This window comes from Pan troglodytes, chromosome 7, assembly GCF_028858775.2.
Source record: "Pan troglodytes isolate AG18354 chromosome 7, NHGRI_mPanTro3-v2.0_pri, whole genome shotgun sequence".
Taxonomy (NCBI): Eukaryota; Metazoa; Chordata; class Mammalia; order Primates; family Hominidae; genus Pan; species Pan troglodytes.
The window spans coordinates 89,893,705-89,905,943 of record NC_072405.2 but is presented as its reverse complement, the minus strand read 5'-3'; the positions used below and the strand labels follow the sequence as shown (position 1 = coordinate 89,905,943).

At 38.1% G+C, this 12,239-nt stretch overlaps 1 protein-coding gene across 1 annotated transcript; it reads right to left on the bottom strand.

The window, feature by feature from the left end:
• Nucleotides 1-7,277: 7,277 nt before the first annotated feature.
• Nucleotides 7,278-7,721, bottom strand: LOC107976353 (ubiquitin-conjugating enzyme E2 H-like). Its single transcript, XM_054656843.2, has one exon. The coding sequence runs from the start codon at nucleotides 7,719-7,721 to the stop codon at nucleotides 7,380-7,382; it is 342 nt and encodes a 113-aa protein (XP_054512818.1). The 3' UTR covers nucleotides 7,278-7,379.
• Between the last annotated feature and the right edge of the window lie 4,518 nt (nucleotides 7,722-12,239).

The window sequence follows — 12,239 nt, the reverse complement described above, 5'->3', positions numbered from 1 at the left end:
ACTTTCTCCAAAAATTCTTCTGAACTCCAAGTATTGGTACTGATGTAATTTAATTAAGCATGTGTGAAATTCCAGTGTTCCAGAACCTGAAATTGACGTAATAAAAGTGAAATGCAGAATATGCACCTCTGATACCATTTTTTAATGTTACACTCCATCACTCCTGCTTAATATCAGATCACAGGAGGTATTTTTCATCTGTTAAATTGCATTTTACACGCCCTTCATCATTGGCCTCGAAGCAATTAAATTTGAGAAAAAAATTACTGAAGCAAGGAGTAAGAACCAAAATAATCAAGTTCACTAAAGTTGTTTTCACTCAATGATGTCTCTAGCTGATAAATCACCATTCAGAGTTTCATTCTACTCTAGCCATTTCACTCTCAAAAATTCTCCAATTAAAAACTAAAGGTTCTAGAGAGATATTTTTATTTTATTTTTAGAGTATTTGTGAAAATCCAGAAAAAAGAAAGCTGCTTATTTCTTATTTCTTTTTTTTTTTTTTTTTTTTGAGAGAGAGAGAGAGTCTTGCTCTTGTCACCCAGGCTGGAGTGCAATGGCGTGATCTCAGCTAAATGCAACCTCTGCCCCCCGGGTTCAAGCAATTCTCCTGCCTCAGCCTCCCAAGTAGCTGGGATTACAGACACGCGCCACCACACCAGGCTAATTTTTGTATTTTTAGTAGAGACAGGGTTTCACCATTTTGGCCAGGCTGGTCTCGAACTCCTGACCTCGTGATTTGCCCACCTCAGCCTCCCAAAGTGCTGGGATTACAGGCGTGAGCCACTGCGCTCGGCCTCAGAAAGCTGCTTATTTCTAATACTCTGTTATAGAAATTATTATTCTTTTGGTAGAACATATGTTATTAACAAATACTAAAAATAAAATCAATAATTTGTCAATTTTCATTATCTTTCATTCACTATCTTTCATCCATGGTGTTTTGCTAACTGCATAGTATTCTTGGCAGTTTTATGCCTTAAGTATTCACAATAGACTTAGAGTTGATAGTTGACACAGGGAACCTAAGAATCTGAGTTCTGGTCAGTAGAAAATTTCCCTATGATATTTGTGAATATTAGGTCAAATCATATGAAATTGACATTTTTGTAGATTAAAAATGGTCAAATCTGGGAAATTTCATATAATGCAACCAAATATCTAAAGAGTTCTAAATACAGGTATCTTGGCATGCATGGAAATACCATTGGGTTCTTTCTCCATTAACTTGATGTGAATCCATATTTTGGAATTATCTTCTGGTCAAGGTCTCATCTGTTTGCCATTCTCTATTTTTTTTCCCTATCCGCTTACTCTTTTATCCTTTAAGTAGATAGCTTCTATTCCATGGACCCAAAAGAAATTCTTTTCCAAAATTACTGATGTTCATTCAAGAAATTGGACACTTTGATCACTCTCTCCTTTAAAATTTTTCCTTTTTGGTTTCCATGTTACTATGTTACTTGTTTCTTGATTTATCTCTCTAAATTTTTCTTGTCTTCTATTTGCCACCTAAATGAGGGCATTCTATTTGCCTGCATCTTCTATCATTTTTCTTGCCCAATAGACTTACACTGTCACCCCAATCTACCTCACAGTTAGTAAATGAGCTCCCTTTCTGCTCTCTGGCCACCAGAACATTCATACACAACTGTGCTCTTACTTGTTACTGTAACCATCTTCTCTCCTTTCTGTTTACTTAATAAAAGGGCATCCCTCTTCCTCAACTCTTAACCCCTCCTTGTGGTACCACATGCCTTCCACCTATCCCAGGGACCATGCTCCACTAGAGCATCACTTCTCCTACACCCTCACCCCTTCCTATAGTTTCTGTCCACTCAGTATATAAACTTGCTTCTCCCATGACATAAAGAAAAAATGTCTCGTGATTCTATGTCATCTTCTAGTTATGGTCCTATCTTTTTTCATTCATAACCAAGTTTAAATATTTTAATTCTTTTTTATCTTCACCTCTTAAAACTTTTATAACCTTTTGTCATAAGTTGGGCACACCCAGAAACAGGCTCTGATAAGAATTTGATGGGAGCAGTTTACTTGGGGGATAATCTTTGCTAGGAGAAAGGGAAGTGAGTCAAGGTAGGAAAAAAGTCAATATACAATGTGTTTATCTTAGATTACTATTGTGGGAGACTGGGATTTGAATCTCATTTGGCATCTTTGGGAAACTGTCGAACAAATCTGAAGAGTGATTTCTCCTTGGGAGAGGAATACTGGGGTACTCACATCGTAAATCACTGTGGGCTGCTCCTGCAGCCATTAACTCTGGCACATCTGGCCAGCTCCAAGACAAGGCTGGGCTCTTGCTGATGACAAAGACCTCATAGAAAGTAGCAGGTGCTTTCTGTAGGATGCCATTGGCAAGGTTGGAAATAGTGAATGCCAAAGAAATATGGGAGGGGCACCAACTGTGTCTGCTACACCCATTGTAATTAGCTTCCTGCTTTCAGCACTTCACCTTTCTGGTGGAGAGCCAGTGATCTCATAATTGCCACATTTAATGAAATCTCTTTTGTCCTCACCCTCCTTGACCTTTCTCTATGCAACATTTGGCTTCCAGTCCTTATCTCCCTTGATATTCCCTCTTCCTTGGCTTCTCTTTCGTGTTGCTTCTACCTCTGTAACAGTTTTGCTTCCTTTTCAGCCACCTCATTTCCAAGTGCTGATGCTTTGCAGGACTCTGTTTTGGCTTTCTCATTCTATACACGATTCCTGAGACATCCCTCCCAATTTTATGACTCCTCCAACCACCAGCATGATGATGACTTCTGAATCTATATTTCTAGCCTGGACTCCTCTCCTGTAGTCACAGCCTTATATCAGATCGCATTCCATGTTTCCATTTCCTATGGTGCCAGAACATCTCAACCAGAATGTCACAGATGTACTCAAACCCACATTCACAAAATAGGAGTATTATCTGTCTTTAACACATGTTCTACCTCCTATATTCCTTCTAACAAAATGGATTATCAGCTAACCAGTAACGCAATAGAAAATCTGGAAGTCATTTCAGCCTTTGTAATTTTCCTCATTCTTCACATTTAACTGGTGACCAAGCCTTGTCGATTGTATCTGCTTAACACTCTCCAGTTTGTTCACACCTGCTTTCTTGTCACACAATCTCAGTTTCATCACTTGGCCTCTAATCTCATCTTATCACTCAGTAACCTTCACCCTACTCTTAGAATTGTGTTTCAAAAAACATGAATCTGACCAAATGCTTACTGGAAAAGTTCAAATTATTTCCCATAACATGAAGAGTCTCCGTGAGCTGGCCCTTGTCTGCATTTTCAGCCTTAGACACCATTTCCTCTGCCTACCTACTCTACACCCCAACCACTGTAATTTCCAAATTGTTCCATAAAGTTCCAAATCTCTATAGATTTAACTAAAACTTATGTATAACATGCAGAGTGTCATGTAGTCTAAGAAATTTACAAATATTTTATTATTTAATCCTCATAACAACCCTATGTATTATTATCCTTATTTTGTCGATGAGGAAACTGAGGCCCGGAGAGGTTAAGTGATTCAACCAACATTACACATCTAGTAACTGGCAGAGCCAGGATTCAAATCCAGGCACTCTGGCTCCAGAGTCATTACTCTTGACCACCCTACCACAACGAACTGGATTTGTTAATGTCATTTCTCTCTGTCTGGAAAATCCTCATCCTCCCCCCACTTCCAGTGAGTCTTTCTCTAACAAACCTTTCTTGATCCTTCATTTGTTTGGTAGTCTTGACCTCTCTCTCTCCTTTGAACCCCTCTATAGTACAAATACACTTGAGGCTTATTTGCATACATGTCTCCCTTTAGTATACACTCCTTGATGATCACTCCCTTATTTGTTCCTATAGTTTTCTCTGACCCTAAACGTTGGACCTAAGCTTAAGCCTTTGATCTCCTTTTCTCTCTACACTGACTCTCTCGATGAGATCACCAAGAGATCATCAGTTTCAGGCTGCAAACATCGTCTGTACAGGACAACTCTCACATTTGGATTTCCCACTCAGAATTCTCTCCTGAACTCCGGACTCATATAAAACAGGCTTCTCTAACTTCACTGGATTGTCTAATGAGTATTGCACAGTTAACATGTTTAAAACTACTCTCAATCCTTACTTCTCACAAACTCCTTCTCAGCCTTCTTCATCTTCAGCCAGGTATAACACCATTCTTGGAATTACTCAGGGTAAATAATGTTGGAATCATCTTTTATTCTTTTTTCTCATGCTCCACAATCAATCTACAAGCTGTGTTGGCCCTACTTTCAACATATACCCAGAATACAACCAATGCTCTCCACCTCACTGCTATCAACCTGGTCCCAACCACCATCATTTCTTGTCTGGATTAGCTGGATTAGTCTCTCAACTGCTTCTGCTCTTTCCCTTTTAATTATCATTTCCAACAGAAGCCTGGCTGATACTACTAGAACTTAAGTTAGGTCATATCACTCCTCCGCGAAAATCATCTCAGCAGCCTAAAATGTCTACAGGAGCTGGTCTCTGCTACCTCCTTGACATTACATCCTTCTACTATACCCTTGCTGCAGAAACACCTACTTCTAACCATTCCTCCCATGCTCCAGGCATGTTCCTACCCTTGGGCCTTTGCATTTAGTGTTCATACTGCTGCTTGCTGCTCTGCCTGGAACATTCATTTTCCTGATATCTTTGCTTCTTTATCTGCTCTGGTCTTTGTTCAAATGCCACTTTCTTGGTGAGGCCTTCCCTAACTACTTCATTTAAAATTGAAAGTACTTAACCCTAACATTTTCTATCCCACCTTCTGGCTTTCCTTTTCTACATATCACCATCTAATAGCATATATTTTTCTTATTAATTTTATTTTCTGTCTACCCCCACTAGGATCTAAGTTTCATCTAAGTTCCCTGCTCCATTCCCAGCACCAAGAAATGCCTACTGTATAACAATACAAGTACTCAACAAATGTTGGCACTTATTATACTCAGCCTGTAACCCAGTGCCTAGAACCCTCAAGTCTTTGATAAATGATTATTGAAGAGATCAGTAAAATTGTAATTGAATATATCATCTTTTACATCATCTAAACTATCCTAATATCTCTGAAGTCTAAAATGAAACTCATCTTTTCCAAACTGAATTAGCTTTCCTTCTAAACTCAATTAGCTTTCTGATTCTTTCATTAATGTTCAAGATACCATCTCTCTTTTATCAGCCATTTTTGTTTCGCTGACCTCTATATCCAAACAATTATCAACCCTAAGATTCTACCTATGTGATGTTTCTCTAGTTTGTCTTTTTCTTTCATTCACACTGATAATGCCTTCATTAGACTTCAACTACCTGTTTTAATCTGTCAATTCAACCAGTCATTCGGTTCTCCATCCATCTCTTCCTACATCTGCAAACATTACTGAGTATTCACTGCCCTGGGTACTTTGCCTAGTACTGTGCAGAATGTGCCAGGAAATTGTTTCTTTGATCAGAAGAAATGTCAATTGGTAGGCCAAATTAATACAGTATATTCTGTTTCAATCCTTTAACTGTATTATTATTATTATTATTATTTACATAAAGTAAGTAAATTCTTTGTCTTTTTATTTAGGAAAATAATCATGCTAAAAGCAAGTTGTACTTTATATAGATTTTCAAACAAAAGATTGATTGTGCTTTTTGAATAAAAAAGATAGGGCATCTTCCAACCTCACTGACTTAAACCTTGTGGAATACAGCATTTCTAAACTAAAAACACACGTCAAAAAGAAAAATTAAATAATCCCAGTGGGATGCTCAAAAATCGTCTTCAGAAGGTCTTAGGATTGGCTAATTCTGCTATTATCTTATTGGCTGCAGCAAAAAAAGAATACAGAGCTGCTGTCTAAAATTTCTTCAAACTCCCATCTGAGTTCAGCAGGCAACACTCAGATTTGAAAGAAACTCTGCAGCAACCTGGACATACGGTTAGCTGAGTCAACATTTGATTAGCAGGCATTTTAAACTGATTTCCTCTTAACATACACAGGAGAGAAAACATTTTCTTCCTGCAGGGCATGTTCTACTACATCATATTTCTGAATCCCTTCTTCCTATTCGGTCACTCTCTGAAAAAAAGCTGGTTTGTTTTTCCTGTGTAGAATCACTCTGGGTACAAGAACCTTTATTTGCTCCAATTATTATTTTTTTAAATTTAGAACCTGTGTTGGGTCTAAAATACCCATTTCCCACTCCTACAAGCAGATGATGATCAGGCTGCTGCCAAGAGCAGCAGAAAAAGGGAAAACCAAACCAAAACATGAAGGCAAGTACCCAGGGCTTTGCAGTCACCACATGGGTCTTCTCAAGTCTAAAGGTCCATGAGCGGCTTGTCCAAGGAGGCAGCTGCCTCTTGGTAGGTGAAGATGAAATCTGCAACCTTTCTAAGCACAATACACACACACACCAAACCCCCCCCCCCCCCCCCCGCGTGAAAACACAACCCTCATGTTTAAAGCTCTTAACTTCAGGGTAGCAGTCTCAAACTGCCAAACACTAGGATGAGGATGTGACTCTGCACGTGTTTTGGATGAGGGGAAGCTTCGTCCCAGTCACTTTTCTCCTCTTGTGCTGTCCTGTCAAAAACAGGTCTGGATTACAAGCTCTACCCCAAGAAAAAGAACCGGTTCAGAAAGCACTTCTCCAAGTTTCTCCAACAGAACACTGTGGCTGCAGGGCCTGGTAGTGTGAAGGGCAGGAACCGACATGTAAAAAATGTACTTAAAATCAGAATCAAAAAACGGTTTTAAGTTTTAATAGTCTAATTAGCTCCCTGTTTTATACTGTAACTCCACAGAAGACATAGGGCCACCTAGGATTCACAGGAAGGAGTAGCTCTGATTCTTATGTGGCTGGCTCTAATGTCCCCACAGCAGGCCCCTTCCTCCCCAAGTTTTTCCTTTCCGTTTCAGAAAAGCACTATTTTATCTTCACATCCAAGAGCTGGTTGGTTTGGTTTGTTTCTTTGGAACCATCAATAAAAGAAGCGATTTTTTCCCGTTCTTCTTACTCACGTCAACCTATCAGAGTGGCTATTTCCTTTGACAGTTCAGTAGCACACAGGCTGACTTGGCCACATGGACTCATGAATGCATGCATTCGGAGCGCATATTGCTACCAAATGGAATGTGGGAATATGCTATGCACCTCAGGTTGAGAAATGACCAGGAAATCAAGATCTAAAGGGTGATATATAATATATATATATATCAATGCTTTTATTCATAAAAACCTTGTTTAGTCATAAAAAAATTGCTGTGTTTAAATATGAATATTATAGTCTGCTTCTCATGGTTAGGAAACAATAGTCTTTCTGAAAAGCCGGTGCTTTTTCTACTACAACTCCATATCCTGGGCCTCATCTTTGGAAAAGTCAGATATAGAGCTCTCCGATGAGCTGTCCCTGGTACCCTCTTCCTGCTCTTTCAGCGCCTGCTCCGTGGTGTATTTCTGGATGTACTCTTTAATTTTCTGCTTGTATTCTTCTGGTCTTTGGAGGTACATGGCTGCATCTTCACCATTGAGAGGATCTATGGGGTTAGGATAGGCCAACAACTGGGGCAGGAAGGACTCAAATATATTGGTAAGATCATAGAGAGCTGTCCAAGTTTGATTAATTACATCTAGACACACAGTTCCTGACACGTCGTCAGCGTTGGGATGGAAAATTTTATGCATGAATCCCTCTGACCGGCTCCTAGCAGCCTCCACTACAAGCAGACTACTCCTGCTCAGTCAGCCTCCCTACCCCAGCCCGACTGTATTATTAACATTAGTTTGTGTGACTGGAAAAGCAAAGCCAAGTCTCGAATCCATGCCAGTCAAAACCCATTTAAATCTTCCCGGTGCTAACGGCAGCCGACTAATATAGTCTACTTGCCATCTGTGTGCTGGTTCTTCACCTCTGGGAATATGTTCCATTGCATTTTGTAAACATTGTCTCTCCTGCTGACAAATTGGACAATTATGTTTAACGGTTTGTATTCCTTCTGGTGCTACCAGTAAGGGACATCATTCAGCTCAGCATTACATGGCTTGCTTCCTCCTATCATATCACGTACCCAAATAGCCACTTCTAGGAAATGCACTGAAGCATCTACCTGTTGGTCTCAGTTTCTCTCAGATCCTGGTAAGGGATTGTTCTTTCTTATTAGATTTATTCTCATGATTGCTAACACCCCCTCTCCCAAAAACCTTACATTTAATGAGAAAAGAATCTGTGTTTTCATAATCTCTGGTAGCTTCAACCTTATTTGAACATGTAAGGAAGTCTGTGAATGTTGACAGTAATCAAATCTAATTGCTTACAGGTGACAGTCATTTTGAACCTATAGCTGTTTTGGCATTGGAAGGGACTGTATCGAACACGGACAGTAGAAACTATAAATCCAAACAATAACATTTTACTCAAGGATGAGTCAAGAAGCCATTCCGTCATTAATTCAGCCAATGTGAAAACGCCCCTATCCGGGAGGATTACTATTATAACACTAGCTCCCTCTGTTGCTCATTTCAGAAATGACATGGCATTTGGAGCTATTTTGTGCAGCCATGAAAATAGACGTCCCCAAAAGTAACATACTAAACTATACTAAATCAGTGGAGACACATTTGAAATTTTATGTCTTTAAAACCACCACACTGAAGATACAAGGGAAAAATAAATAACATGGCATTTAGTGGCAGTTTCATACAGTGTCTCCTTCCCTTTTGATTCTTATGATCAACCAACATATATTGTGTTTAGGAGAATCAGTGATAATGGAATGTAACATAAACATTAATTTCAGGCTCTCTGAAGACAGTGGTTGTCAAGTTTCAGTTAGCATAAGGATAATGTGGATGAGTGGCTCTCAAGCTTTGTCATGCATCAGAATTACCTGGAGGTCTCAATAAGGAATGGATTGCTGGATCCCATCCACAGAGTTTCTGAACCAGTAGGTCTGTGTTGGAGCTGAGAAGGTACATTCCTCGTACTCTAGAACCTCTGTTCTAAAGCGTTACGACTCAAATCTGTTCTGCAAGACAGCAGCATGAGCTTCACCTGGGAATCTATAAGGACACAGAATCTTAGGCCTATTTCAGATTTACTGAATCAAAGTCATCTGTTTAAAATCATTCCCAGGTGATTTGTATCCACAATACAGCTTGAGAGGCATTTGCTTAGAGAAGGGATGGCAAACTTTTTGGTAAAAGGCCAGACAATAAATAGTTTAAGTTTTACAGGCTGTACCATCTCTGTCACAAATACTCAACTCTGCCATTGTAGCTCAAAAGCAGCCATAGACTGTGAGTGTGTTCCAATAAAACTTTATTTACAAAAACAGGGAGTGGGCCATTTTTCCTCCTCTGGGCATAGTATACTGGCCTCTGGCTTAGACTGTGTGTGTTTATGTGTATTGTTATTTTGTTTCATTTTAAACTTGCTTCACCTCTCTTAGTCTTTGCTTCAGCAGTTCTGCGATTGAACCTATCCTTTGTATTTTTAACAGGCATCCTGGAAAAGTTTGATTCAGGTGTCAGCAAACCACACTTCGAGAAACAATTTAAGCCGTTGTTTTGCTTGGCAATATCTAATTATTTTATTAGATATTTATATTTTTGTTACATGACTCATAGAAAGAAAAAATTAAGATCTTTGATCTATTCTTCTTTTCAATAACACCTTCCATGTTCTTCCAAATGTTTTCCACCCTTGCTTTGTGCTGATACTAATGTTTGTGTTTTTCCTCAACAGAAATTGACTGCCACAACAAAACTTGGCTCCCGTATAAGGAAAAAGGAAAAACTGCATACACATTTAAGCCGAAAACTCATTACAGAAGAAAATTAGAAGCGATGAGAACTGCAAATCCTTCTTCTTTATTGCTTCTCTAATTTTTTCAAAACAAAACTCAACTACTCTAACGAAACTATTCAGGGAATAGTTTTATGATTAAAGAAAAAAAAAGTGTTGTGAATTTACTTTATCTTAGTCCTATATTAAGCAGACAGAGTAAGAGAGAGAAAACAAAGGCATCTGTGAAATGAACTTTTTTCTCATTCTCTAAATGGCTAGTTGTTCCTTTTGTAAAAGTAAGATTTGAATTTACCTTTTCATCCCAATCTCCCAGTCCCTTTCACCAACTCTCCTTTCCTGCAAAGGCACTAGTTCTAAAATAAGTCAATGAATTTTTCTGCTGCCATTCTTTTAATTTATGTTTAAAAAGTTCTGGGAAACAATATATGGAAAGAAATTTAATTGCTAGTGAACAGAGATGAAAATTATAAATGTTACGCTTTTTAAATATATCGTTTAAAAATGTATTTTTCTAAAAGTGTTTAAAAAAGATGCCTAAATTTTTCTTAGCCATATTTCCCACCTTCTTTAAAGAGTAGTTTTAAATTGTGAGGTTCTTGGGGTATTTTTATTATTTTTTAAAACAATTCATTCCTAATAATTAAAACAATACTGCATATTATTAAACTTCATAAAAGACAGATAACAAAGGAAATCATGCATAACACCATTATATATAATGGTGTTTTTAACTTTACTAAGTTAAAAAATAATTTGAGGTGAAATTCACATTGAATTTACCATTTTTTAAGTGAACACATTAATTGGCATTTACTATATTCAAAATGTTGTGTAACCACCACCTCTATTTAGTTCCAAAACATTTCCATAACTACAAATAAAGCCTCTTACTCTTTGAGCAGTTTATCCCCATTTCTCCTTCCCACAGCCCAACAGCCACCAATCTGTGTTCTGTCTCTATAGGTTTATCTAATCTGGCTATTTCATAAAAATGGAATCATATATGTGATTTTACATGTCTTGTTTCTTTCACTTAACATGTTTTTTAAGGTTCATCCACATTATAGTATACATCAGTATGTATGAATGATCCTTTTTATGACTGAATAATATTCCGTTATATGGATATACCACAATTTGCTGATCCATTCTGCTGTTGGACATTTGGCAGTTTCTACCTTTTGGCTATTGTGAATGGTGCTGCTATGACATTGTGTACATGCACTTATTTGAGTACATGTTTTCAATTCTTTCTGTTTACAGTTGACCCTTGAACAACACAAGGGTTGGAAGCACTGACCTCCTGTACAACATATAACTTTATTGACACCCCAAAAGTTAACTACTAACGGCCTACTGTTAACTGGAAGCCTTACCAATAGCATACACAGTCAAAATAACACATATTTTGTATGTTATATGTATCGTATACTATTCTTACAATAAAGCATGCTAAAAAAGAATAAAATCTTATTAAGAAAATCACAAGGAAGAGAAAATATATTTACTATTCATTAAGTGAAAGTAGATCATCATAAAAGATTTCATACTTGTTTTTACACCCAGTAAGCTGACGAGGAGGAAGAAGACAAGGTGTTGGTCTTTCTATCCCAGAGGTGGCAGAGGTGGAAGAGGTGTGAGGCGAGGCATGAAAGGAATTTACACTCGGTATAACTTTACAGAAATACCTCATAATTTCTGTCTGACTTTTTTGCTTTTTCATTTTAATAAAAGTGTTTCTATATGGTACCAATCCTCTCTCACTCTTTCCTTTAGTTTCAGTGACTGTATCATAGAAGTGTCCATGCTATAAGAGAAGTCAAAAGCAATCTGAAATAACTGGAAACCTTCTACTGGATTGTCTAATGTCCATTTGTTTTCTGGCACTGCTTCTTCTATGTCTTCTTCCTTATCATCTGGCACTGGCTCAGAAGCACTCATCTCCATCAAGTCATCTTCTGTTCATTCCTCTGGTGTGGTATCTATTAGCTTTTGAATGTCTCCAAGATCCATATCCTGAAACCTTTCACCCTCTACCTTTTTTTGTCATATCCACAATCCCTTTCATGATTTCCTTCATTGGCTCTGTTATAAATCCTATGAAGTCATGCACAATATTGGTACACAGTTTTCTCCAGCAGGAATTTATTGTTTTGGGCTTGATGGCTTTCATGGCTTTTTCTACAACACAGTGGCATATGAATGGCATAATTCTTTCAGACTTTCATGATATTTTTTGTACTGGGGTTATTTTCCATAGCGTTGACAATGCTTTCCTTAGAGTACCATGCATAATGAATTGTAGAAATCCTTATGACCTCTGGATTTAGAGGCCGAATTAGAGATGTTGTGTTTGGGGGCAAGTAGACCACTTCAACTCCTTTGACATTGAACTC